This window comes from Oncorhynchus mykiss, chromosome 19 (genome assembly GCF_013265735.2).
Source record: "Oncorhynchus mykiss isolate Arlee chromosome 19, USDA_OmykA_1.1, whole genome shotgun sequence".
NCBI classification, from domain to species: domain Eukaryota; kingdom Metazoa; phylum Chordata; class Actinopteri; order Salmoniformes; family Salmonidae; genus Oncorhynchus; species Oncorhynchus mykiss.
The window spans coordinates 41191785-41219454 of NC_048583.1; the positions used below are offsets into that span (position 1 = coordinate 41191785).

The following is a 27670-nucleotide window of genomic DNA, read 5'->3' on the forward strand; positions in this document are numbered from 1 at the left end:
ATAGAATTTGTAGATAATTGGCCCTCTTTTCTGGGACTCACCCACAAACAGGACCAAGCATGGCCTGCTGAGGAGTGACGGACTCCATCCTAGCTGGAAGGGTGCTCTCATCTTATCTACCAACATAGACAGGGCTCTAACTCCTCTAGCTCCACAATGAAATAGGGTGCAGGCCAGGCAGCAGGCTGTTAGCCAGCCTGCCAGGTTAGTAGAGTCTGCCACTAGCACAGTTGGTGTAGTCAGCTCAGCTATCCCATTGAGACCGTGTCTGTTTATTTTTTAAATTTTTTATTTTACTTTTATTTAACTAGGCAAGTCAGTTAAGAACAAATTCTTATTTTCAATGACGGCCTAGGAACAGTGGGTTAACTGCCTGTCTGTACCTCGACCTAGGTTGGGCAAAACTAAACATGGCGGTGTTCGCCTTAGCAATCACTAGGATAAAGACCTCCTCCATTCCTGCCATTATTGAAAGAGATCGTGATACCTCACATCTCAAAATAGGGCTACTTAATGTTAGATCCCTCATGTCCAAGGCAGTTATAGTCAATTAACTAATCACTGATCATAATCTTGATGTGATTAGCCTGACAAACATGGCTTAAGCCTGATGAATTTACTGTGTTATATGAGGCCTCACCTCCTGGTTACACTAGTGACCATATCCCCCGTGCATCCCGCAAAGGCGGAGGTGTTGCTAACATTTACGATAGCAAATTTCAATTTACAAAATAAAAAATGACGTTTTCGTCTTTTGAGCTTCTAGTCATGAATTCTATGCAGCCTACCCAATTACTTTTTATAGCTACTGTTTACAGGCCTCCTGGGCCATATACAGTGTTCCTCACTGAGTTCCCTGAATTCCTATCGGACCTTGTAGTCATAGCAGATAATATTCACATTTTTGGTGACTTTAATATTCACATGGAAAAGTCCACAGACCCACTCCAAAAGTCTTTCGGAGCCCTCATCGACTGGACCTACTCACTGCCACAGTCATACTCTGAACCTAGTTTTGTCCCATGGAATAAATGTTGTGGATCTTAATGTTTTTCCTCATAATCCTGGACTATCGGACCACCATTTTATTAAATTTGCAATCGCAACAAATAATCTGCTCAGACCCCAACCAAGGAGCATCAAAAGTCGTGCTATAAATTCTCAGACAACCCAAAGATTCCTTGATGCCCTTCCAGACTCCCTCTGCCTACCCAAGGAAATTTGAAGAACTCAATTTAACCTTACACAATACCCTAGTTGCAGTTGCACCCCTAAAAACTGAAAACATTTGTCATAAGAAACTAGCTCCCTGGTATACAGAAAATACCCGAGCTCTGAAGCAAGCTTCCAGAAAATTGGAATGGAAATGGTGCCACACCAAACTGGAAGTCTTCCGACCAGCTTGGAAAGACAGTACCGTGCAGTATCGAAGAGACCTCACTGCTGCTCGATCATCTTAATTAACTTAATTGAGGAGGATAAGAACAATACAAAATGTATTTTTGATACTGTCGCAAAGCTAAATAAAAAGCAGCATTCCCCAAGAGAGGATGGCTTTCACTTCAGCAGTAATAAATTAATGAACTTTGAGGAAAAGATCACGATCACTAGAAAGCAAATTACGGACTCTCCTTTAAATCTGCGTATTCCTCCAAAGCTCAGTTGTCCTGAGTCTGCACAACTCTGCCAGGACCTAGGATCAAGGGAGACACTCAAGTGTTTTAGTACTATACAGTGCCTTGCGAAAGTATTCGGCCCCCTTGAACTTTGCGACCTTTTGCCACATTTCAGGCTTCAAACATGAAGATATAAAACTGTATTTTTTTGTGAAGAATCAACAACAAGTGGGACACAATCATGAAGTGGAACGACATTTATTGGATATTTCAAACTTTTTTAACAAATCAAAAACTGAAAAATTGGGCGTGCAAAATTATTCAGCCCCCTTAAGTTAATACTTTGTAGCGCCACCTTTTGCTGCGATTACAGCTGTAAGTCGCTTGGGGTATGTCTCTATCAGTTTTGCACATCGAGAGACTGACATTTTTTCCCATTCCTCCTTGCAAAACAGCTCGAGCTCAGTGAGGTTGGATGGAGAGCATTTGTGAACAGCAGTTTTCAGTTCTTTCCACAGATTCTCGATTGGATTCAGGTCTGGACTTTGACTTGGCCATTCTAACACCTGGATATGTTTATTTTTGAACCATTCCATTGTAGATTTTGCTTTATGTTTTGGATCATTGTCTTGTTGGAAGACAAATCTCCGTCCCAGTCTCAGGTCTTTTGCAGACTCCATCAGGTTTTCTTCCAGAATGGTCCTGTATTTGGCTCCATCCATCTTCCCATCAATTGTAACCATCTTCCCTGTCCCTGCTGAAGAAAAGCAGGCCCAAACCATGATGCTGCCACCACCATGTTTGACAGTGGGGATGGTGTGTTGCTTTTACGCCAAACATAACGTTTTGCATTGTTGCCAAAAAGTTCAATTTTGGTTTCATCTGACCAGAGCACCTTCTTCCACATGTTTGGTGTGTCTCCCAGGTGGCTTGTGGCAAACTTTAACCGACACTTTTTATGGATATCTTTAAGAAATGGCTTTCTTCTTGCCACTCTTCCATAAAGGCCAGATTTGTGCAATATACGACTGATTGTTGTCCTATGGACAGAGTCTCCCACCTCAGCTGTAGATCTCCGCAGTTCATCCAGAGTGATCATGGGCCTCTTGGCTGCATCTCTGATCAGTCTTCTCCTTGTATGTGCTGAAAGTTTAGAGGGACGGCCAGGTCTTGGTAGAATTGCAGTGGTCTGATACTCCTTCCATGTCAATATTATCGCTTGCACAGTGCTCCTTGGGATGTTTAAAGCTTGGGAAATCTTTTTGTATCCAAATCCGGCTTTAAACTTCTTCACAACAGTATCTCGGAACTGCCTGGTGTGTTCCTTGTTCTTCATGATGCTCTCTGCGCTTTTAACGGACCTCTGAGACTATCACAGTGCAGGTGCATTTATACGGAGACTTGATTACACACAGGTGGATTGTATTTATCATCATTAGTCATTTAGGTCAACATTGGATCATTCAGAGATCCTCACTGAACTTCTGGAGAGAGTTTGCTGCACTGAAAGTAAAGGGGCTGAATAATTTTGCACGCCCAATTTTTTAGTTTTTGATTTGTTAAAAAAGTTTGAAATATCTAATAAATGTCATTCCACTTCATGATTGTGTCCCACTTGTTGTTGATTCTTCACAAAAAAATACAGTTTTATATTTTTATGTTTGAAGCCTGAAATGTGGTAAAAGGTCGCAAAGTTCAAGGGGGCCGAATACTTTCGCAAGGCACTGTATCTCTTGACACAATGATGAAAATAATCATGGCCCCTAAACCTTCAAGCTGCATACTGGACCCTATTCCAACTAAACTACTGAAAGAGCTGCTTCCTGTTCTTAGCCCTCCTATGTTGAACATAATAAATGGCCCTCTATCCACCGGATGTGTACCAAACTCACTAAAAGTGGTAGTAATAAAGCCTCTCTTGAAAAATCCAAACCTTGACCCAGAAAATATAAAAAACTATCGGCCTATATCGAATCTTCCATTCAGCACGGTTGCTAGGAAAAACTACCTAGAAAGACCAAAACCTAGGAAGAAACCTAGAGAGGAACCAGGCTATGAGGGGTGGCCAGTCCTCTTTTGGCTGTGACGGGTGGAGATTATAACAGAACATGGCCAAGATGTTCAAATGTTCATAAATGACCAGCATGGTCAAATAATAATAATCACAGTGGTTGTTGAGGGTGCAGCAAGTCAGCACCTCAGGAGTAAATGTCAGTTGGCTTTTCATAGCCGATCATTAAGAGTATCTCTACCACTCCTGCTGTCTCTAGAGAGTTGAAAACAGCAGGTCTGGGACAGGTAGCACGTCCGGTGAACAGGTCAGGATTCCATAGCCGCAGGCAGAACAGTTGAAACTGGAGCAGCAGCACGGCCAGGTGGACTGGGGACAGAAAGGAGTCATCATGCCAGGTGGTCCTAGGGCTCAGGTCCTCCGAGAGAGAGAAAGAAAGAGAGAATTAGAGAGAGCATACTTAAATTCACACAGGACACCGGGTAAGACAGGAGAAGTACTCCAGATATAACAAACTGACCCTAGCCCCCCGATATAAACTACTGCAGCATAAATACTGGGGTCAGGAGACACTGTGGCCCCATCCAATGGTATCCCCAGACAGGGCCAACCATGCAGGATATAAACCCACCCACTTTGCCAAAGCACAGCCCCCACACCACTAGAGGGATATCTTCAACCACCAACTTACCATCCTGAGACAAGGCCGAGTATAACCCACAAAGATCTCCGCCACGGCACAACCCAAGGGGGGGGCGCCAACCCAGACAGGAAGATCACATTATCAGGATCATGGGGATGGTGAAAGACCGTGTCTTACCACTACCCCTTCTTGGCGGCCCCAACAATGTCCATATGGTCTCCGATAGCAGGTGGCAATGCCAGAGCTTGAATGGCCGTCGGTGATCCAAATCCTAGACTGCTCAGTGCCTTCAACACTTGATCAGAGACAAACAGATCCTTCCACGCTGCCACATCTGCGTTTTGGTCAGAACTAGAGCGCGCCGCATTGGTCCAATTCTTTGCTTTCTTTTTGGAGAGTTTAGCCACTTTGCATTGAGGGGGTAACTCTGTCTGTTGCTCATGTTCTATCTGGGACTCTGGGATGATCTGCTTTTCCACAACTCTATTTTTCCGCTGTTTGCCATCAGTCTTTGGATTGTTTGATTGTGGCTGAGCATCCTCAGGACACATAACAGCATTTTGTGACAGTTTCTTCAGGGGCTTCTTCCTCCTTGACAACTTTCTCTGAACCATTTCCAAGGTTTTGGACCTTGTTACTCACCTCTTCACTTCACTGTCCTTAGAGAGGTCATCCTGTGTGGTTGGGTCATTTTGTTGGGCTGTTTTCTTCTTATTCTTCTTCCTCTCAGCTGGTTTTTCAGACGTTTCATTTTTATCACTACCTCCCTTACATACCTCTTCCCGTTTCCCTCCATCCATCTCACTTGCTTGCTTTTCTTTTCTTAGCTTTCTTCTCTCTTCTTTTGGTCTTTTTCTCCTTTAGCTTCTTCCTTGGCAGAATCTATCAGTCTGTAGCTTGTCAGCTCCTCAAAACAGACCAGTCCCCCCATGCCCTCTACAGAGAAGAGACTGGGGTCCAGCTCAACTGCTTTCCAGCTGCCCTTCACATGGATCCCCTGTTTGGCTGACTTCGGCCAGGAGATAGAGCATGCATTTTTTTTAATTTAAATTTTTACATTTTTTAGAATTTTACCCCTTTTTTCTCCCCAATTTCGTGGTATCCAATTGTTAGTAGCTACTATCTTGTCTCATCGCTACAACTCCCGTACGGGCTCGGGAGAGACGAAGGTTGAAAGTCATGCGTCCTCCGATACACAACCCCAAGCCGCACTGCTTCTTAACACAGCACACATCCAACCCGGAAGCCAGCCACACCAATGTGTCGGAGGAAACACCGTGCACCTGGCAACCTTGGTTAGCGCGCACTGCCATATGATCGAATTTTGGGGTTCTAGTCAAGATCCTAGCAGCCTATCCAATTTGGTCCTGCCGTACATACCTACACGTTCGCAAGATCTTCTTATTGTCCCTAGACTTTTTAAGCAAAGAGCTGGAGGCAGGGCACTGGAGTAACAAATCTCCCTTGCTGTCTCCCCTCTCTTCACTGGATTTTCTGCCTATTAGGGGGACTGTCCCTAGGAGAGGTGAGTCACTTGATGCCAGGCTTTTGTCACTATACTCTACTTGGTTGAGTCACTGAAGTGGTTTTGCACTTGGGGTTATATCCTGCCTGGTTGGTCCTGTCCGGGGGTATCGTCAGACAGGGCCACAGTGTCCCTCGACAACCCCCCCCCCCCTGTCTCAGCTTACAGTATCTATGCTGCAAAAGTTTATGTGCCGGGGGTTAGGGTCAGTCTGTTATATCTGGTGAAATTCTCCGGTCTTACCTGGTGTCCTGTGTGAACTTCAGTGTGCTCCCTCTAATTATTTAATCTCTCTCTCTCCTTCTCTCCCCTCCCGGAGGACCTGAGTCCTTGGACCATGCTTCAGGACTACCTGGCCTGATGACTCTTGGATGTCCCCGTCATCAGTCCACCTGGACGTGCTACTGCTCTAGTTTCTTCTGTTTTGCCTGTGGCTATGGAACACTGACCTGTTCATCAGACGTGCTACCTTGTCGTGCTTCTGCTCCAGTTTCAACTGTTCTGCCTGCGGCTATGGAACCCTGTCCTGTTTACTGGACGTGCTACCTTGTCCTGGACCTGATGTTTTCAACCCTCTCCTGCTCTCTCTCTCTACCGCAACTGCTGTCTCGACCTCTGAACACTCGGCTATGAAAAACAAACCGACATTTACTCCTGAGGTGCTGACTTGTTGCACCCTTTACAACCACTGTGATTATTATTTGACCCTGCTGGTCGTCTATGAACGTTTGAACATCTTGAAGAACGATCTGGCCTTAATGACCATGCACTCTTCTAATCTCCACCCAGCACAGCCAGAGAGGACTGGCCACCCCTCAGAGTCTGGTTTTCTAGGGAGTTATTCCTAGCCACCGTGCTTCTATATCGGCATTTCTTGCTGTTTGGGTTTTTAGGCTGAGTTTCTGTATAAGCACTTTGTGACATCTGCTTATGTAAAAAGGGTTTTATAAATACATTTGATTGATTGATTGAGATGTAATTACTTTTTCAGCCATCTGTGTGCCACCCTAAGTCTAGTAAAGGTGTCCTCCTCTCTTCTGTCTTGTGCTGTCTTCCTCCCATCCCAGACTTTTCTCTGTATTTGGAGATGCAACCTGGACTCAGGGGTAGACGTAACATAGTAAACATAAATCCGGGACACTCCAATCAGTATGATATATTACGTTTCGTATGGTATGTATTAGTTTGTGGATGTCCATCATCCAATTTGTATGATATTGTACGAATTACAATTCGTATGATACGTTACGAATTGCAGTTGGTACAATATGTTAGACATTTGCAAAACATATGATATGGTACAAATTCCAATTTGTTGTTGCTAATGTTAGCTTATGGCTAACGCTAACATTAGCTTGGTGGTTGATGTTAGCTGTGGTTAAGGGTTAAGATTAGGAGTTAGGTTAAAAGGTTTTAAGGTTAGCGTTAAGGGAAGTGTTAGCTAACAAGTAGTAAGTAATTGCAAAGTTGCAAATTAGCTAAATTGCTAAAGTTGTCTGTGATTAGATTCGAACACGCAACCTTTGGGTTGCTAGACGTTCACGTTAGGTGACCTTCTGTCTCATGTACCCATTCCAAATGTAACATTTCATTTTAATTTGAGTGTCTCGGATTTACGTTTGACTATGTTACGTCTAGTTTATGAGACCAGGCAGGGAAGAGATGCATGCCCTTAATGTCTCTATCCCACTGCTCCTGCCGTCTTTGCACCACCACCGTCCATATCAGGCCGTTTGCCTCATTGAAACTTCAACGTCCACCTCCTAACTGCTAATGGCCTGTTTAGCCAGAACATCATCTGTTCCCCTCCACCCCCACATGGGCTGGGACCCAACTAATCCTCATCTTTATACCCATCTGTCTCACCCAGCCATTGGTTTGTAGTGCCTCATACAGCAGGTCTTGTCTGCTACAAGAGCTAAAGGACTGCAGACTCATCATAACTGCACGAGTCAGAGCAAATAACTACTCTGTCCAGCTTGATTTCCTCCACCGACTGCAAGGCTCAACAGTACAGCCAGCCAGGTAGTCTGTAATAAGTTTCCTGCCACCCCACATTGTGATCACGTGGTTTGAAAAACATTGTTAGGAACCACCAGGGTCATATACAGTCATTGGTAACCACTCAGCTTGAGCAGAGGTTCTTGATGGAATGTTGGTCAGATTTGCTTAATTTCTAGGACAATGTGTGATTCATGGATTCAGGATTGAAATGTTCATGTTATTGTTAGTCTGTATTAGGAAGATCACCAAACCAGTTAAATGAATATCTGTTCACCTTTAATACATACAAATGAAATATATTACATGTACAACACCTCTCCGGGCACCAAATGCACTGTGCTCATTAGACTCCGTTTTTGGTGGGGTCAGTCACTCGGCCCATGAACAACAAGCTGTTAGTGGCCTCATGGTAGATAAAAAATAAGAAGGGTCGGTTGACGATGAAGGAAGAGGGTAAGGCGTATCCAATAATGCCGCTTTCTGTGGCAGCGGCTGCAGTGGTGCCTCTCTCATCCACCTCGATCACTGCCTTGTGCAACACCTGGAACCACATTATCATTGCAACAATATGTTATTTGTTATTTATCCACAGTGAGTAATAAAGTTGCACATTTCTCAATTGGTTAAATCAAGTTTGGCCTGTTAATCCAAGAACTGACCTCTGACACCTTCAGGCCTGGGTCTTTGCTCAATTTAGTGAGGTTAGCGGTGTCATGGAAGATACTGGATATACCCAAATCTGGTAGGATGTTGTGCATGGCGTATGATTGCTCCATCTTGAACTTGGGCAGTTGAACTTCTAGTTTCCTTTAAAAAACAAAGAACTTTCATACATAGGAGAACGTATTCAATATGAAACACTTAGAAAACCTATGGAATTTTGCAATGTTTCACCACAAAATACACTTGACGCTTTCTATTTACCTTTCTTTCAGATTTTTAATCCAGTTGAGGAATCTTTCAGCTGTGATCTCATCATCTATTGTGGTATAATCCAGGCCTTTGTTGGGTAGCAGGATAAGCATTGAAACACCATCTCGGTACGGCAGCTTCAGCACCTTGGCATTAAGGGGAAAGTCGTCCATTGTGTAGAACTTATCCTCCATTCTTAACATCATAGGCACCTGGACAATATTGTAGTTGTCAATATAGAAGCGTTGAATTTCTGTGTGATTGGGATTGAAGGGCATCTGCCATTCACCTAAATTCCAAATATGACAAAGCATATTTATTGGAAAGCAAAACCCACTGGGCACAGACGTCAGTTCAATGTCTATTTTTGATTTACATTTGGTTGAGGTGTCAACTAATGTGAATTTAACATGAAATCAACAAAAAAATGTCACAATGCCAATAGATTAGGTAAAAAAAGGCCTTTTTGTAAATCCAAACAGTTTTCCACATTGATTCAATGTCATTATATTGCATTTTTTTGTTGTTGAAATGACATGGAAACAACGTTGACTCCACCAGTTTTTTCCCAGTGGGAAGTGTTATTGTTGCATTTTAGGCAATACAATTCCATTTTGAAAGTGAAATGTAAAACACAACATCTTGAAATAAGATATACTGATGGGATGCAATCATGGTAGACACAAGTGAAAACTAAATGTAAACAAGTTAAATGTAACGTTTTTTAAGTGTTTAAATCAGAGAATGCATGACATAGCTGCTCACCCCGAAAGAAAATGGTGTTGATGAGCATAAGTTGGGTAAGTGGATCCAAGTCAGACACCATCTCCTTGACTCTGTTTTCAGTCTTTCTCATTATGTAGTCATTGATCATGGCAACGCTAGCTTTTGTATTTGCAAAGTCCACACTGTTGATATCAGCGTTGAAGAATTTCTTGATCTGGTCACTGTAGTCACTCTCTACCTCAAACTTTAGGCAAACAAAGAAGGTGGTGCTCTGGTCCAGTTTCAATGATTCATCTTGTGTGATGTTCCCTTGGAGTTGTTGGAAGAGTTCTGGAATGATGTCTGGTTGCTTGTCCCGATCTAGGTGGGCTAGGTTGAGCCCCTTCAGTATTTGGTCTCGTGTGGGACCCTGTGCTGCCATGGAGAGGGTGGCAAAAGCTGTGGATATGCTCAGGGGTGAGAAAAATATGTTATTATCATGGTAACCAGCAATCTTCCTGTAGAGAGTCATGGCAAAGTCCATGTTCTTGAAGGTCAGGTCTGTGATGTTGGGGCTCTGCTCTTGAGTTTGGTAGACGGGGATGAGGGACCAGACATGGGTCAGGAGGAAAAGGAGTCCCACCTTCATCATCATAGTAATTTGATGAGTTATGTGATCACAATCTGCAATAGTATTTATAGTGAGGTCCAAAATAATTTTGACAGTGAAATGTTTTTGGTTTTGCTCTGTACTCCAGCACATTGACGTTTATGTTATATGAATGAACCATTTAGAAACTACAGCACTTTTGTACATAGTCACCCCATTTTAGGGAACAAAACATATTTGAACAAATTCACTTATTTGTGCATTAAAGTAGTAAAAAGTTTAGAATTCGGTCTCATATTCCTAGTACGCAATGACTACATCAAGATTGTGACTCTACATACTTGTTGGATGCATTTGCAGTTTGTTTTGGTTGTGTTTCAGATTATTTTGTGCCCAATAGAAATTAATGGTAAATAGGGGTGAGTGGGGTAAACTGAACCATTTTTTACATTCAACAACACTCCATCAAGGTAAATATAGTATTCTTCATAACAAATATCTACATATATTTCAGGATGTTGTGTATCCCTTGACATAATCAGAATTTATGTAAACATTCATTTTGAAAACATAGCTTGTCCAAAAAAAGTAGTCTCTTGGCACAATATATGGTAAATTCAGCCACCTACACATTTCCGTACAGAACTAATTATGAACTAATTATGTCTATCTTTATTTCCCAAACACAATTCAACACAATCAGAATCACTTTGTGTCTTTTAATCATTTAAGCATCTTTTAACACAGGCTTAACACCTAACAAATACTTTTTAAAAAGTACACACTTCTAATATAGACCAGGCCCTGTTGTATCCCAGTGATAATGCCTTAAATTAGGCCTGGGAAGAAATCACTTCAACTTACCACATAGCCCTTGGCTCAACTTACCCCAAGGCAAACATTTGGACTATATTAGCCCACACAGCTTGAAGGATGCACTTTCATCTTAGGTTTAGGACCTTATATTGAACCTTATAGAAACCCCAACTGACATATAGAACAATCTTAAAATGATCTAATTTGATTTAGGTACCAGCACCATGAAATGTATTTGAACAGCCTAACTTTTTTTTTACCTAACTTGCTTTCTTCCACAGATTCCATAAAACGACCTCTTCCTATAATTTTGTACATGGTTTCTTAGAAACAAGGGTGTCTCAACTTACCCCACTCTCCCCTAATGTATTGTGTCATTTGAGTCACTTCCATAATAGAATATGTTTATAAACACTTGTACTTTAATGTGGACGCTACCTTGATTACAGATAATCATGAATGAATTGTGAATAACATTGAGTGACAGAAGCATTATTTTCATAACCCACCCCCAAAATTCTAACATCCCATTATTGATAATGGTTAGAGGATAGCATGACTTGGGTGTATGATCTTTGTGCCTAACTTTCTCATCCATCATTATTCACAATTAGGTGTTCAGAAACATATTCTATTCTTATTTACAATAAAATAGACACATAAAATGACACAATACATTATTTACCATTCATTTCCATTGAGCACAAAATAATCTGAAACACGACCAAAACAAAATGCAAATGCACCCAACAAGTATGTAGAGTCACAATCTTGATGTAGTCATTACGTGCTAGGAATATGAGACCAAATACTTCACTTTTGACTACTTTTATACATAAGTGAATTTGTCCAAACACTTTTTGTTCCCTAAAATGGGGGGACAATGTAAAAAATAAAATAAAAAAGTGCTACCCACCCAATACAGACAAATATCCTGAAATGAACAGTCTGCAGTTTAACCTCAAATTCATTTCAAATCCAAAGTGCTGGAGTACAGAGCCAAAACAACACGTGTCACTGTTCAAATACTTTTGGACTTCACAGTATGTCATGTTTACATGTCTTCTAGACAAATGGCAAGATATTTGTTTGGTGATCAATGACTTATCAATGCATTGCATCAGAGCTCAAATAAAAACTACACTTAAGACAGAATGGGAAAACGTATATTTAGTAATTTCAGAACGAATGTCAGCTAATTTTGTTAGCAATTTAGGGGGCTTCAACATCACAACTCGCAAATAAGATTATCACAACAACAATAAAAGCAACACTGTATATACATATATTCTTACAAATAGTTGCATACATCTCAAAAACAGACCTACCTTTCAGCCTGGGTATCAGAAAGGTATTTTGTCAAAACCCTCCATCTACTATTTGGGGAGACAAAGTGCGAGTGTGCCTTCAGGGTTATCTATTAACCATGGGTTAGGTTTACTCAAACTGGTAGTCTTATTTTAGTTTCTTTCCAAATGAAAGCAAATTTGGTACTGACAATTGATGTACCCACTTTGAAAGGTGGAAATGATTCAACTTAAATTAGGACAAGGATGTAATTCAACAATTCAGCCATAGATCAATGATGCAAGATTCCAGAAGATTTCAGTAGGAGCAAATATTTTATTCCTGGAAAGAAAACTTTTAGATACAGCAAATGAAAGAGAGTGATGTAATAAAATGGTGATGTGGAGTATAACAAACATATGATTGTTTAGTGCCTATTGAAGAATATCAAGAAGTGAAATGGATGCAATCATTAAAAAAACTAAAAGCATTGTGGCACCGCAACTCTAGTTCAAACTTTGCTCTCAAATAAAACAAGAACAATTTAAAGAAAAAGGGAATGAAATCATGGAATTTCCAGAGAAGTCAACTGAGCACAGCTCAAACTCTACATGGGATGTGTAATACATGCTTTGGATTAGCGTATCCAAACCGGAAAATTCCACGTAAATACGATAATTGTAAACAGCATTGATCATGTTATCACTGTATTAAAATAGCGTGTGTCTATACTACTTCAAAAGACAAAATAACAATTACAAAAACATATGACTAAGGAGTTTAAACCAGGGTGGTGGTTAATTAACTAGCTAGGGCAAGTCGGATCAGCCCTTTAAAATGCTGCTTATATATGTTTCTTTAGAAGATGCAGTAATACAGCTAAAACGGAATTCACCTCACTACTGGATATAAATCTATTATTTTATGATTTTGGGGGGGGGGGTGACCACTTACAAGACCCAAGTGAAAGAAGGCAAGAGACTATCATGGTCTCTACCAAACCTCTACTGAACTAGTGGTCCCATGTAGCACTCCCATACTGAAGGCTAGAGGATTGTCCTAGGTAATTATTGGTTTCCTCTCTCGTAACACACCTCACCATTTTGCCCATCCACCCACCAAACACACCTCGGCACGGTAGGCTCCATTAAGACCCCTCCCAGCGGAAAACAACAAGCGTAGGAATAAAAAAATCAAACCACAAATTAGAAATACAAGGCGCCGTGGTAGAAAAGCCATCACAGACTTGGAATAACTGCATTTTAATTCTTTATCGTCGCTCTTCCCAGCCTCAGGTTCAAGTCTGTTAGAGTAGACTAGCACCTTTTCTTTATTCTCTGTTGTTATTCTCTTCTCTACAACCTGTCAGCGAACTAGCCAAGGGAGGTGTGCCAGCCTTCTGGCCGGCTATACGTTCGCTTATGGGAAGGGTTAGAGGAGGGGGTGAGGCTGCCCCATGAAGGAGGTACCAGTCGAGGCAGGTAGTAGTCAACGTAGGCTTTTGCTGGAGCACCCTCCACCTCACTGGCTGCGTTTGGCTTGTGCATCTTCCTCTGTGCCACTCTTCCCGGGTCCTGGAAAATGTGAGGGAAGGGAGGATGCTCGGAGTTTAAGTCTCAACCTATTATTATTATTATTCAGCAATGCAAGTATTACTGTATGAGCTCATTTCCCCCTTACCTGTGCTTTCTGTTGGTTGTTGAGGTGAAGTGGGCTGAGCCAGCTGTTGGGACTGTCTGTATGGTAAACAGTGGATCTACAGGTTAGCATTGTCTAGTCTGGTTATTTTTTTGTAACCACACACACACACGAACACCCACAGAATAATAAATATTCCAGATGGTGTAGCACTTACCTGTCAAAGTAGGCTTGTCTCCTCCGTCGCAGTTCTTCAGCTGAGAGTTTCTCACTCAGAGGTGCTCCTCCTGTAGTACTCCCTGGTGCTTGGCCGGACGATGTCGTTTTAGCAACAAGTCCCCCTTTTGGTATTGACGTATTGCTCACTACTGCCCCTAGACAGACACATAGACAAATTACTCATTTTAGTGTTAGTTTTGGGATACTTTTATCATATTGCCATACATTGTGCAAATTGCATAATGATTTTGTTAGCGGTCTGTTTATATATACAGGTCTAAACCAGGATATGTATCAAAGCGGTTGTGTGCGTGTGTGATTTTATTTACGGTTGCTTACCCAATAAAGCCTTACCCTGCATGCTGAGCTGTATGGCCCTGCGAAGATCAGCCTCTTCATCCTCCACCTCCATTCCCTGTCTACTCAGGGCCAGGGCCTTCCTCAGCTCCTCCTCATCCTCATCCACCACCCCCTCTACCACACCAGGGCCTGCCTCCAGCACACTACCCTGCCCTGATGACCTGCTGCTCAGGGTGAAAAGCATTGTCAGTGTCTCAAAGGGGTTAATTCTCTCCCCTTACCAACTAATGACTCTAGAGGTTAAAGTTCAAGATGCTGCATGAATCTGACAGTATGAGGGAATGGTGGTAATTTGTGGTTTGGCGAAAACTACTGTCACTCTGGAGGCCTCTTCCTCTTACCCCATGCCACTACTCGACTGAGCCTCGTCCTCTCCAATCAGCTTGGGTCTCTGTTGCTGCTGCACCTTCATGATCCCCAGAATCTGCTCTGCATCACACTCCGGGAGATTTCCTCGGATCACAAATATGGAATACCCTGCAAGAAGACAGGCCTTTGACCAACTAGCTAACTTTGATAAATCAAGAGCACAAAAATGTAAACACAAAAAAATATGAACATATCAGGTTGTTTTACCTTCTTGTTGTAACTGTGCAAGGAAGAGGGCTAGGTATGTGTCTGATATCAGCTCTGGTCCAGTCAACAATGAATTCAAATTAAACCACTGCAATGACAAATAAATCAGGTTAAATCAGCTGGCTATATCAACCGGCCCAAAATGTCTGAAGGGAAATCAATTATACATAGTAAAATCTCAACTTATACCTGTTGCCCAAGTTTTCGTATTGTAAACCAGTGCTCCTTGTAGTTGCATATGAATGCCTTTTCATTTCTGAAACAGAAAATAACATTATTTCAAATTTGATAGACCATATGAAAAATGTGTGAAAAGTGAAATTTCAAGATAGAAAACAAATAACTTCATACAAAGTTTATGATTTGTAGCACATCCACAGGGTTCTTACATTGGGTTTATCATAAGGCTCTGGTATTCTCGGCTGTTGAAGAGGATCAGCTCCAAACCCCACACTGATAATGCATTGCTGATAACCTGATGGTGAGACCACATAATAAAGTTGTCAGTGTCATCAAGAGGTAATCTTGACATATTGTAATCTATTTATTTTGTAACAGTTAATATATATATATATATATTTTTTTTTTTTCTTCCCATCCCTCACTACCCCAATTACTATGACACCCCCCTCACAGTGTTCATTGGGAGGAGATCACAGAGACCTGGCAGTTTGGTACCAGGTCAACAACCTCTCCCTCAACGTGAGCAAGACAAAGGAGCTGATTGTGGATTACAGGAAAAGGAGGACCGAACACGCACCCAGTCACAGACGGGCTGTAGTGGAGCGGGTCAAGAATTTCAAGTTCCTTGATGTCCACATCACCAACAAACTATCATGGTCCATAAAACACCAAGACAGCCGTGAAGGCATGACAACACCTTATCCCCCTCAGATGACAATTGTGCAAGTTCTCCCACTTAAAAATATGAGAGAGGCCTGTAATTTCCCTCATAGGTACACTTCAACTATGACTGACAAAATGAGATTTTTTTTTCTCCAGAAAATCACATTGTAGGAATTGTAATGAATTTATTTGCAAATTATGGTGGAAAAGAAGTATATGGCACCTGTTTGAACTTGTTATCAGTATAAAAGACACCTGTCCACAACATCAAACAGTCACACTCCAAACTCCACTATGGCCAAGACCAAAGAGCTGTCAAAGGACACCAGAAACAAAATTGTAGGCCTGCACCAGGCTGGGAAGACTGAATCTGCAATAGGTAAGCAGCTTGGTTTGAAGAAATCAACTGTGGGAGCAATTATTAGGAAATGGAAGACATACTGATCCACTGATAATCTCCCTCGATCTGGGGCTCCACGCAAGATCTCACCCCGTGGGGTCAAAATGATCACAAGAACAGTGAGCTGGGACCAAAGTAACAAAGCCTACCATCAGTAACACACTACGCCGCCAGGGACTCAAATCCTGCAGTGCCAGACGTGTCCCCCTGCTTAAGACAGTACACATCCAGGCCCGTCGGAAGTTTGCTAGAGAGCATTTGGATGATCCAGAAGAAGATTGGGAGAATGTCATATGGTCAGATGAAACCAAAATATAACTTTTTGGGAAAAACTCAACTCGTCGTGTTTGGAGGACAAAGAATGCTGAGTTGCATCCAAAGAACACCATACCTACTGTGAAGCATGGGGGTGGAAACATCATGCTTTGGGGCTGTTTTTCTGCAAAGGGACCAGGACGACTGATCCGTGTAAAGGATGAGTGAAAACCTCCTTCCATCAGCAAGGGCATTGAAGATGAAACGAGGCTGGGTCTTTCAGCATGACAATGATCCCAAACACACCGCCCGGGCAACAAAGGAGTGACTTCATAAGAAGCATTTCAAGGTCCTGGAGTGGCCTAGCTAGTCTCCAGATCTCAACCCCATAGAAAATCTTTGGAGGGAGTTGAAAGTCTGTGTTGCCCAGCAACAGCCCCAAAACATCACTGCTCTAGAGGAGATCTGCATGGAGGAATGGGCCAAAATACCAGCAACAGTGTGTGAAAACCTTGTGAAGACTTACAGAAAACATTTGACCTCTGTCATTGCCAACAAAGGGTATATAACAAAGTATTGAGATAAACTTTTGTTATTGACCAAATACTTATTTTCCACCATAATTTGCAAATAAATTCATTAAAAATCCTACAATGTGATTTTCTGGATGTTTTTCTCTCTTTTTTGTCTGTCATAGTTGAAGTGTACCTATGATGAAAATTACAGGCCTCTCTCATCTTTTTAAGTGGGAGAACTTGCACAATTGGTGGCGGGCTAAATACTTTTTTGCCCCACTGTGTGTGTGTGTGTGTGTGTATATATAGTACCAGTCAAAAGTTTAGACACCTACACATTCAAGGTTTTTTCTTTATTTTTATTATTTTCTACATTGTAGAATATTAGTTTAGACAACTATGAAATAGCACATATAGCATCATATAGTAAGCTTAAAAGTGTTAATATAAAATGTATTTTCGATTCTTCAAAGTAGCCACCCTTTACCTTGACAGCTTTGCACACTCTTGGAATTCTCTCAACCAGCTTCACCTGGAAGGCTTTTCCAACAGTCTTGAAGCAGTTCCTACATATGCTGAGCACTTCTTGGCTGCTTTTCCTTCAATCTGCAGTCCAACTCATCTCAATTGGGTTGAGTGATTGTGGAGGCCAGGTCATCTGATGCAGCACTCCACTCTTCTTCTTGGTCAAATAGCTCTTACACAGCCTGGAGGTGTCTTTTGGGTGATTGTCCTGTTGAAAAACAAATTACAGTCCCACTAAGCCCGAACCAGATGGGATGGCGTATTGCTGCAGAATACTGTAGTAGCCACGCTGGTTAAGTGCGTCTTGAATTCTAAATAAATCATTGAGAGTGTCACCAGCAAAGCACCCCCACATCATCTCCATGCTTCATGGTGGGAACCACACATGTGGAGATAATCCGTTCGCCTACTCTGCATCTCACAAAGACACGGCGGTTGGAACCAAAAATATCACATCAGACCACAGGACAGATTTCCACCAGTCTAATGTCCATTGCTTGTGTTTCTTGTCCCAAAAAAGTATCTTCTTATTGGTCATCTTTAGTGGTGGTTTCTTTGCAGCAATTCAACCATGAAGGCCTGATTCACGCAGTCTCCTCTGAACAGTTAGTGTTGATGTGTCTGTTACTTGAACTCTGAAGCATTTATAAGGGCTGCAATTTCTGAGGCTGGTAACTAATGAACTTATCCTCTGCAGCAGAGGTAACTCTGGGTCTTCCTTTCCTGTGGCGGTCTGCATGAGAGCCAGTTTCATCATAGCGCTTGATTGTTTTTAAGAGTGCACTTGAAGAAACTTTGACATTTCTTGAAATGTTCCAGATTGACTGACTGTCTTGAAGTAATGGACTGTCGTTTCTCTTTGCTTATTTGAGCTTTTCATGCCATAATATGGACTTGGTCTTTTACCAAATAGGGATATCTTCTGTATACCACCCCTACCTTGTCCCAACACAAGTGATTGGCTCAAACGTATTAAGAAGGAAAGAGATTCCACAAATTAACAAGGCACACCTGTTAATTGAAATACATTCCAGGCGACTACCTCATGAAGCTGGTTGAGAGAATGCCAAGAGTGTGCAAAGCTGTCATCAAGGCAAAGGGTAGTTACTTTGAAGAATCTCAAATATATTTTGATTTGTTTAACACTTTTTTGGTTACTACATAATTCCATGTGGGTTATTTCATAGTTTTGATGTCTTCACTATTATTCTACAATGTGGAAAATATCAAAAATAAACTAAAACCCTGGAATGAGTAGGTGTGTCCAAACTTTTGCCTGGTATTGTTTGTGTATACACATACACAGTGTAATCATGAGGATCTGAATACATTATTTCATCTTATACTACATGATTGTTCGTTTTGTTACTCACTTGTATAGAAAAGAAACCACTGTCATCCATGTTACCAGATGGCTGCTGCAAATACACACAAATAAAGAGCATGAACATTCTAAAATCTACTAATAAACAACTACTGTATTTATCATAAACCCCAGGGCCCAGACCACTCCCATACCTGTAAAAAGGTTCTGTACTCCTCACTACCCATACCACCCTCCGCCATCCTCATCCTTTCCTCTTCATCCAGTTGATGGGCGATGGACGACAGGTCCACGGGGGTGAAATACTCGCCTTGCAGAAGGTTGTTAAGGCAATGCTGAGCACACAGGGAGCCCTCTTGCTGTAAATGAGAATGAATACATAAATCAAAATTGTACCACAGACTGCTATAAAATGTGTCAACAGCAGCTACTGAAGCTAGATATGTAACCTAGTTTATTAACTAACGTTAACTAGCCAGCTAATTGACAGAAATTACGCCAGTGAAACGCAAACTACAGCTAGCTATAATTAGGCCATGTAGCTAGCTAGCTTATTCACACATTTATAGCATTTCAAAGCATCGAGGGCGCATTTTGTAATTCGATAATTTACGTTTAACGTTATCACGTTCCCTAGTCAGCTCTAGTAAAAGTTGAGACAAGTTGGAAACTGGGACAAAAAGATAATTCAACTAACTAACGTTAGCTAACTATAATTTAACAAGCTGGCTAGAAAGAAGGCAAACCCCTCGATGTACTTCAGCTGTAAATTGGTGCAATTTAGCTAGATAACAAACGTAGTTATTTTGAAAACGGTCGGAATGCACATTCGGTGAACTTAATAATCGAAAGAAAACAGACAAGCTTACTTTCTCATGAAAGATGGACTCCATGTTTAATTGTCCTACTAAACGTCATACTCTGACCAAAGAATGTGATCTTACCTTCGACCCTGCTGGGTTCAGGACGAAACAGCCAATCAACTCTCAGTATTCGTTTGTTATTGTTGACACTTGCCAAATTTCCTTACTGGCTAGCTAGAGTTTTGTGATACAGATAGCTATGAACAAGAATATAAACGTCTTAGTGTACAATTCGATTCATGAATACAATCTGTGTATTATATCTAGTTAGCCTTTATTTTCATAGCAAAGTTTCAGAGGTGAAGGGTTGTCACTAGTTACCACAGTCAAAATGGCTAAATATATAGTAACATTTCATGAAAGCAACATTTGCTTTTTGGTCTTAATTTAAGGTTAAGTTTAAAATCTGATATTAAGAATACCATTTTTTTTTTTTAAATAGGCGTGGTTTAGACATAAGTATGACTTTGTGGCAAGTAGTGACGACAGAGGCGAGGAAGTCACGGCTAGAAAGAATACAACGTTTGTCAAATTAACGTCAAACGTTGAATGGTGTTGCATTTTAGCTAAATCTACCCCCTTCCCTAACCTTAACCGAAGCACCCTGCTACGTTAATTCTCCTAACCTGCTACAAAAAGTAACATCTCACAAAAGCTGAATCCCTTCTAGCCATGACTAGGCGAGGTCGATGACAGTCGCAAAAATAACTCCAAAACGTCTCTCCACAGTCTCACTCCCTAGCATCAACAGTTTTACGGCAAATGGAATATGGCGGAAGGTGAAACATCGTTAAACGGACTGGAGCTCAGTAAGGTATGGTATGCTCAAAATGTAAATTCTGTAAATTACACGCGTATTTTGTCTTGATCTATCTTATATTTTACTGATGATATGGTTTTGCACTATATTTGAGTTAGTTCCCGTTTTACTTGGTGGACGCTCTTCTACGCACCCCTTTTCAAGTTTGCTAACCTGCTAACGTTAGCAACATTTACTAGCTACTGTAGCTAGCTAGCTAGCTAATGTTGCAAGAATACTATTTTGGTAGGCATTCTATCTATCTATCTATCTGGTTAAGATATGTCTGGTACTTTAATTATGAATTGTGTTCACACAGCTAACGTTAGTTCAGATGTTCTTGGTGGTAGTTAGTTAGTTAGCTAGCTACGTTGTCACACAGCATCGGATATTCTTGGTTGTCAGGATTTGTGACTAACGTTAGCTTATATAGTGTGTGTGTGTGGGGGGGGGGCTGTATTCTTTCTAACCATGACCATCTCGCCTCTGTCGTCACGAGTTACCACAACCACAAATTCATAATTATGGCTAAACACTGCCTATTTAAAAAAGTGTGTGTGTGTTTAGTTTTAAATTTGAGCTTGCTAGGTTAATGCTTTTTGCCAGAACACTGTATAACAAAGATGTTTTTATCATTCAAGAAGAAGGCTCTCGATTAGTGTGTATTTATTTAACCCAGATGTTGCTCTTCTCCCTCTCATGTCTTGCAGAGATGGCGGGATGCTGCGGACTGCGGGGCAGAGATGCTCCGCTTCGTGGTGGAGCAGGTGCCACAGATCTACTGCCTGGAGGTGGAGTCCAACTCTCAAGAGGAGGAGGAAGTGGTGCAGAGCCGTCTTCTGCAGCCACTGGAGTGTTTCCTGTTCGGGGAGGACCCTCAGGCCGGCCTGGAGAAGCTCCAGCAGGGCAGTGCCTCCTCACAGCTTTGTGGACGTGTCTTCAAGGAGGGGGAGACTGTCTACTCCTGCAGGTCAGAACCAGCTTACTAATTGTCATGAATCAATGCTCATTAAGACAGAGGTTTCATAACTTCTGAACCAACTCAGTCAGTAGTTGTAAGAAACAGAAATATTTCTGTTTCTCTGTCAAGAAACAGAAATATGAAGAATCTGTTGACCATATGAACGTGATGACCTTTTTAGTAACCCGATTAGATATAAGCTCAGAAGGTGAGTTATTAAAAAAAATAATAATAATAATAATTCTCCCCCTCTTAACTCGACTAGTAATGTGGTTCAAAGATCTATGTAAATATATCAAAATAGTTACTTAGAATTGATTTGCAAAAGCTGCAGTTCTATTATTACCTAATTGGCCTACCTTTTGGTCACCTCACACACTACAACACTACAGTACTTAGCCTAACTGGCTCTAATTAATAGTTAAGTTAATTCTGTATCAGATTTTAATGTGTGACTGCGTGCTTTCGAGCCAACTGTTGAGATGTGTGTGATCAAATTACGACTCTAACCTCCTGTGGGCCTGATTACAGGGACTGTGCGATAGATCCCACATGCGTACTGTGCATGGACTGCTTCCAGGACAGTGTGCACAAGGGCCATCGTTATAAAGTAGGTTCCCATTTAAAAAGTTTTTTTTTGGGGTGGTTTTAGTGTTTAACATAAGTATTGATAACATCTCGTGAAATCTCACCTGCTGTCTGTGTCCATTACTGATCCTCAATGTTGTGTGATTTTTATAGATGCACGCTTCATCAGGAGGGGGGTTCTGTGACTGTGGGGATCTGGAGGCCTGGAAGACTGGGCCCTGCTGCTCCAAACACGACCCAGGGGCTCCCACTGCCATGGAAACGGTGCGTTTCATAACAGCCGGAAGAGAGAGGGGGGGGGGGGGGGGGGGGGGGTCACATTTTATTTTTCCATTCTGTGTTGATGACCTCAGTGTGCTCCTTTTCCTGTCTTGAGTTGGAGAATGCACTTTTGGCCTTCAACAAGAAAGTGTCTGGGAAAATGACACTTGGTCAGCCTCCATCACAAAACAAATTAGTGCTGGAATGACAGAGGGAGGGTGGTTGCAGAGCGGCCTTATGGAAAATAAGGGGATGAGATAAAGGCAGTCTACTGACGTTCTATTTAATTTGGTCCACTTATGTTAAATTATCATCCATCAACAATGTTTCCATATCAACGTGGAATGGCTTTTGCTGATAAGAAACAATTATAAATAGGCCTAAATGGAGGGGCATTCAAGTCATTGACCAGTGTGGTGAACAGTCATGAAACAAAAGTGGTTGAGTACTGATTACTTATGCAGCCCAGCCCAGGTGTTGTCTGGCTTTCCTTACCCAGTATGTTGAGATGACTGGGCCTTCCTCTGATAAGATCAGGAGCGGTGAGCAAACACAGAAGGCCCATGTGGCTCATTGCCTCTTTCCGTAAACAGTAGGTGCCTCTTGTAGGCTGTGCGCTGCCCTGTAGGCTGCTTTTTAGTGACACATCACAACACTGTCTGGGTTTCAAACAAGGAAGCTCTCAGGCGGGTAATTTCTCAGACCTAATGTCTAGTGATAGATTACATCCCCTATTTTGACATGGTAGTGTGACATGGTGTCTAGAATAGATAAACAGACAAACTGACTGTAGCTCTACCTATGTGTTATTTTGCCTATGTGTCGAATAACGTTTGTGTTCTTTTTGATAGTCTGTACACTTCTGATTGTAGTCTTACAGTGCATTTGGAAAGTATTCAGACCCCTTGACTTTTTCCCACATTTTGTTACGTTACGGGCTTGTTCTAAAACAAATAATAAAACAAATATTACTGAAATATTACATTTACATAAGTATTCAGATCCTTTACTAAGTACTTTCTTGAAGCACCTTTGGCAGTGATTACAGCCTCGAGACTTCTTGGGGGTCAAGGTAGAGAACATCACTTCTAAAATGAGATCATATGAATTAATACATACTGTGCTAACTGAATACAAAACCAAATGAAACAAATATTTTCTAACATTGTTCCACATATGATAATAGATATGATTATTACACCTACATATGAAACATCATTCATTTTTAACATAATATAGTGTGCTATAAGCACAGCACTTATTAATTTAATGAATAACATTAGTTCCGATTTCTTATTTTACTATTGAGTTATTAAATAACCTCAGTGAATTATTTATTCAGGCAGCCATAGACTGCAGATGGATTAGGAAGCATATGATTGTATAAGTAGGCTCAATCATTATTATAATTTAAATATAAGTCAGTGCCTTAACATGTAACACACAGCCAAGTGTCGGATTACGGATGGCCCTGAATGAATCATGAATAATTAGGAAAGTTACAGAAGCACAAATATCATACCCCCAAGACATGCTAACCTCTCACCATCATAAAACATACTATATTCTTATTTACAATAAAAGTGACTCAAATGACTACATTATTTACCATTAATTTATATTAGGCTCACAATAATCTGAAACACAACCAAAACAAACAGCAAATGCATCCAACAAGTTTGTCGAGTCACAGGCTTGATGTAATCATAGAGTGCTAGGAATATGGAACCAAATACTAAACATTTGACTACTTTAATACACAAGTGAATTTGTCCCAATAATTTTGGTTCCCTAAAATGGGGGGGACTATGTACAAAAAGTGCTGTAATTTCTAAACGGTTCACCCGATATGGATGGAAAATACCCTTCAAGCTGACGGTCTGCACTTTACCCTCATAGTCATTTGTATCATTTCAAATCCAAAGTGCTAGAGTACAGAGCCAAAACAACAGAAAATGTCACTGTCCCAATTAGGGCAGTCCGACTGAGAGTCGTCTGTTCTTAAGCGTGTATTTTTTAAACATGCATTTTTCCATGTACAGTACCAGTCAAAAGTTTGGACACCTACTCATTCAAGTGTTTTGCTTAGTATTTTTTTTTTCTTCATTGTAGAATAGTAGTGAAGATATCAAAACTATGAAATAACACATAAGGAATCATGTACTAACTAAAAAAGTGTTTAACAAATCAAAATATATTTTAGATTCTTAAAAGTAGCCACCCTTTGCCTTTGACAGCTTTGCACACTCTTGGCATTCTCTCAACAAGCATCACCTGGAATGCTTTTCCAGCATAAGGTGAGCACTTGTTGGCTATGGTCCAACTCATCCCAAACCATCTCAATTGGTTTGAGGTCGGGTGATTGTGGAGGCAAGGTCATCTGATGCAGCACCATCACTCTCCTTCTTGATCAAATAGTACCTTACACAGCCTGGAGGTGGGTCATTGTCCTGTTAAAAAACAAATGATAGTCCCACTAAGCGCAAACCAGATGGGATGGCATATCGCTACAGAATACTGTGATAGCCATGCTGGTTGTGTGTCTTGAATTCTAAATAATCACAGACAGTGTCACCAGCAAAGCAGCCCCACACCATCACACCTCCTCCTCCATACTTCATGTTGGGAACCACACATGCAGAGATCATCTGTTCACCTACTTTGCGTCTCACAAAGACACAGCGGTTGTAACCAAACATCAAATTTGGACTCATCAGACCAAAGGACATATTTCCACCGGTCTAATGTCCATAGCTCGTATTTCTTGGCCCAAGCAAGTTTCTTCTTCATGTTTGTGTCCTTTTAGTAGTGGTTTCATTGCAGCAATTCGACCATAAAGGCCTGATACACAGTCTCCTCTGAACAGTTAATGTTAATGTGTCTGTTACTTGAACTCTGAAGCATTTATTTGGGCTGCAATTTCTGAGGCTGGTAACTAATGAACTTATCCTCTGCAGCAGAGGTAACTCTGGGTCTTCCTTTCCTGTGGCGGTCCTCACGAGAGCTGCTCAACTAAAACAATCTCAGTCGATCAACAGGCTAATGACCAAACAATTGACCAGTCGACTAATTGGGGTCAGCCCTAGTCCCAATACTTTTGTATCTCCTGTCCAGCTTGTTTATCAAATTACATTTTATTGAGCACATACTTGTTTTTAGCAGATGTTATTGCAGGTTTAGTGAAATGCTTGTGCTTCTAGTTCCGACAGTGCAGCAATATCTAATAAGTAAAAACTAACAATTTCACAACAAATGCCTAATACACACAAATCTAAGTAAAGGAATGGAATTAAGAATATATGGATGAGCAATGTCAGTGGCATAGACTAAGATACTGTAGATAGTATAGAATTAAGCAATAAGGCACGAGTGGATGTGGTATTTGGCCAATATACCACGGCTAAGGGCTGTTCTTAGCACGATGCATCGCGGAGTGCCTGGACACAGCCCTTAGCCGTGTTATATTGGCCATATACCACAAATCCCCAAGGTGACTTATTGCTATTAAAAACAGGTTAACAACGTAATTAGATCCATAAAATAAATGTTTTGTCATACCCGTGGTATATGGTCTGCTATACCATGGCTGTCAGCCAATCAGCATTCAGGGTTCGAACCACCCAAGTTATTATACAGTATGTACATATGAGATGAGTGATGCAAGATATGTAAACATTTATTACAGTGACTATAGTGTTCCATTTATTAAAGTGACCAATGATTTCAAGTCTGTGTACCTAGGCAGCAGCCTCTCTGTACTAGTGATGGCTATTTAAGTCTGATGTCCTTAAGATGGAAGATGTTTTTCATTCTCTGGGTCCCAGCTTTGATGCAGCTGTACTGACCTCGTCTTCTGGATGATAGCGGAGTGAACAGGCAGTGGCTCGGGTGGTTGCTGTGCTTGATGATCTTTTTGGCCATATTGTGACATCGAGTGCAGTAGATGTCCTGGAGGGCAGGTAGTTTGCCCCCGGTGATGCGTTGTGCAGACCACACCACCCTCTGGAGAACCCTGCGGTTGTGGGCGGTGCAGTTGCCGTACCAGGCAGTGATACAGCCCGACAGAATGCTCTCAATTGTGCATCTGTAAAAGTTTGAGGGTTTTAGTTGACAAGCCAAATGAGCAATGTTTATAATGTTCTTGAAGCCGTCTTTCCTGACTATATAAATAGGAATCATATCCTTGTTTGTGATAGGTGATATCTTCTGTGATTTCTATGTGTAGGTGGGATGTTTTTCTGTAGGGTGGTAAAACTTAAAAATGCATCAGCAGTCAATGCCTGCTTAACATTGGTGGCTGAGATGCTTTTCTGCTGTCAGTTAATAATTAAAAATTAAAAAAAACATGTCACCATGCAATTGTCATAAAGTAGGGAATGGTTCTTCAAATTATTGAATAAATGTGTGGTGTTGTCACCACAACACTTGTATTTGGTTGACATCGGTTTGCTTGTAGCTGAAATGCTGCCATACCACTGAAGATGCTTTGTCACCAAATCGGTGGTCTCGTTGGCACTAGCAGCACTCATGTTTCCGACACAATGTGAAGCCCTTTCCAGCATCTAACTGCGTGTTCAAGGCGGGGAAGCTTGTGATTGGCAAGTGTGTGCATGCCATGCAGAGTAAGAGAGCCCGCTTGTTATTGGTCAGCATCCTCTGTGCACGTAGAGATTGAATGAAGCTAGCGCATTTGGAGGAGGTACCATAGTTTTAGTTTTTTTTGTATTAACGTAATATCAAAGAAAGGAGATAATCGCAGTCTCTTGTGATATGGGTATCGCATTTTTGATCTGAATTTGATTAAATCGTGCAGCCCTAACGTCTCTATTTCGAAACGGTATATCGTCCAAACCTAGTCTATGCCATATTATGTAGTGTACAGTTTAGATGTTAGTCTTGTCTTCCTCTTTTGTTAAGAGATTAGTCAATTTGGCAGTACGTCCAACCAGAGTTGTAGGTAGTGGCGGACTGAAGATGGCAGACTGAACATAGTTATGTAGAGCACCTCAAGATGAAAACGTAATATTCAATATCGGTAAGTTAGATTAAATATTAGCACTACACAATTTGGAGGGTGATAAACTTCAATCTGGATAACGAAACAAATCTTAAGACTAGAGAAATTTATCGACAAATATTATGAAAACAAGCAACACCTAAACATGATGGAGAGTAAGATAGGGGAAACTATTTCAAAATGAAAATATGACCCTTCTACAGACACAGACAATTTAATATTTTCACCCCCGGGAATGGTAAAGGTCGAAACCGATTTGTTTAAATCAATAAATTACAAACTGGGTATACTTGAATTAGTCAATAAGGATATAAAAGAGTTGAAGTCAAGCCTCGAGATGAGTGATGAAAAAGCTGCGACATTGGAGAAAGATAAAAACAAACTAAAAGGGACA

At 41.2% G+C, this 27670-nt stretch overlaps 3 protein-coding genes across 10 annotated transcripts in view; 1 reads left to right on the forward strand and 2 right to left on the reverse strand.

The window, feature by feature from the left end:
• Positions 1-8060: 8060 nt before the first annotated feature.
• Positions 8061-12300, reverse strand: LOC110497872 (protein Z-dependent protease inhibitor-like). Of its 4 annotated transcripts, none has more exons than XM_036954825.1 (5): positions 12171-12300; positions 9477-9875; positions 8724-9000; positions 8459-8606; positions 8061-8340 (listed from the first exon to the last, which is right to left on the reverse strand). In XM_036954825.1, the coding sequence occupies exons 2-5, from the start codon at positions 9856-9858 to the stop codon at positions 8143-8145; spliced, it is 1005 nt and encodes a 334-aa protein (XP_036810720.1). In that variant the 5' UTR covers positions 9859-9875; positions 12171-12300; the 3' UTR covers positions 8061-8142. The 4 variants fall into 4 exon arrangements, with proteins under 4 accessions (XP_036810720.1, XP_036810718.1, XP_021429991.2 ...); XM_036954823.1 differs by having other exon boundaries at positions 9477-10100; XM_021574316.2 differs by lacking the exon at positions 12171-12300 and having other exon boundaries at positions 9477-10351.
• A 149-nt stretch (positions 12301-12449) lies between these two features.
• LOC110497873 (ataxin-3) lies at positions 12450-19837 on the reverse strand. 5 transcript variants are annotated; one of them, XM_036954828.1, is made up of 11 exons: positions 19732-19837; positions 18982-19146; positions 18837-18881; positions 15312-15397; positions 15112-15178; positions 14923-15010; positions 14688-14823; positions 14326-14510; positions 13985-14141; positions 13810-13865; positions 12450-13703 (listed from the first exon to the last, which is right to left on the reverse strand). In XM_036954828.1, exons 2-11 carry the CDS (start codon positions 19033-19035, stop codon positions 13651-13653), a joined length of 927 nt encoding a protein of 308 aa, XP_036810723.1. In that variant the 5' UTR covers positions 19036-19146; positions 19732-19837; the 3' UTR covers positions 12450-13650. The 5 variants fall into 5 exon arrangements, with proteins under 5 accessions (XP_036810723.1, XP_021429992.2, XP_036810721.1 ...); XM_021574317.2 differs by having other exon boundaries at positions 14341-14510; positions 19657-19745; XM_036954826.1 differs by having other exon boundaries at positions 19657-19745.
• A 291-nt stretch (positions 19838-20128) lies between these two features.
• Positions 20129-27670, forward strand: part of ubr1 (ubiquitin protein ligase E3 component n-recognin 1) — a 42359-nt gene continuing 34817 nt past the window's right edge. Inside the window, exons 1-4 of the mRNA XM_036954818.1 lie at positions 20129-20464; positions 21160-21419; positions 21942-22020; positions 22152-22262. Of these exons, the coding sequence (XP_036810713.1) occupies positions 20420-20464; positions 21160-21419; positions 21942-22020; positions 22152-22262 (495 nt within the window). The 5' untranslated portion in view covers positions 20129-20419. The remainder of the gene's footprint in view (positions 20465-21159; positions 21420-21941; positions 22021-22151; positions 22263-27670) is intronic.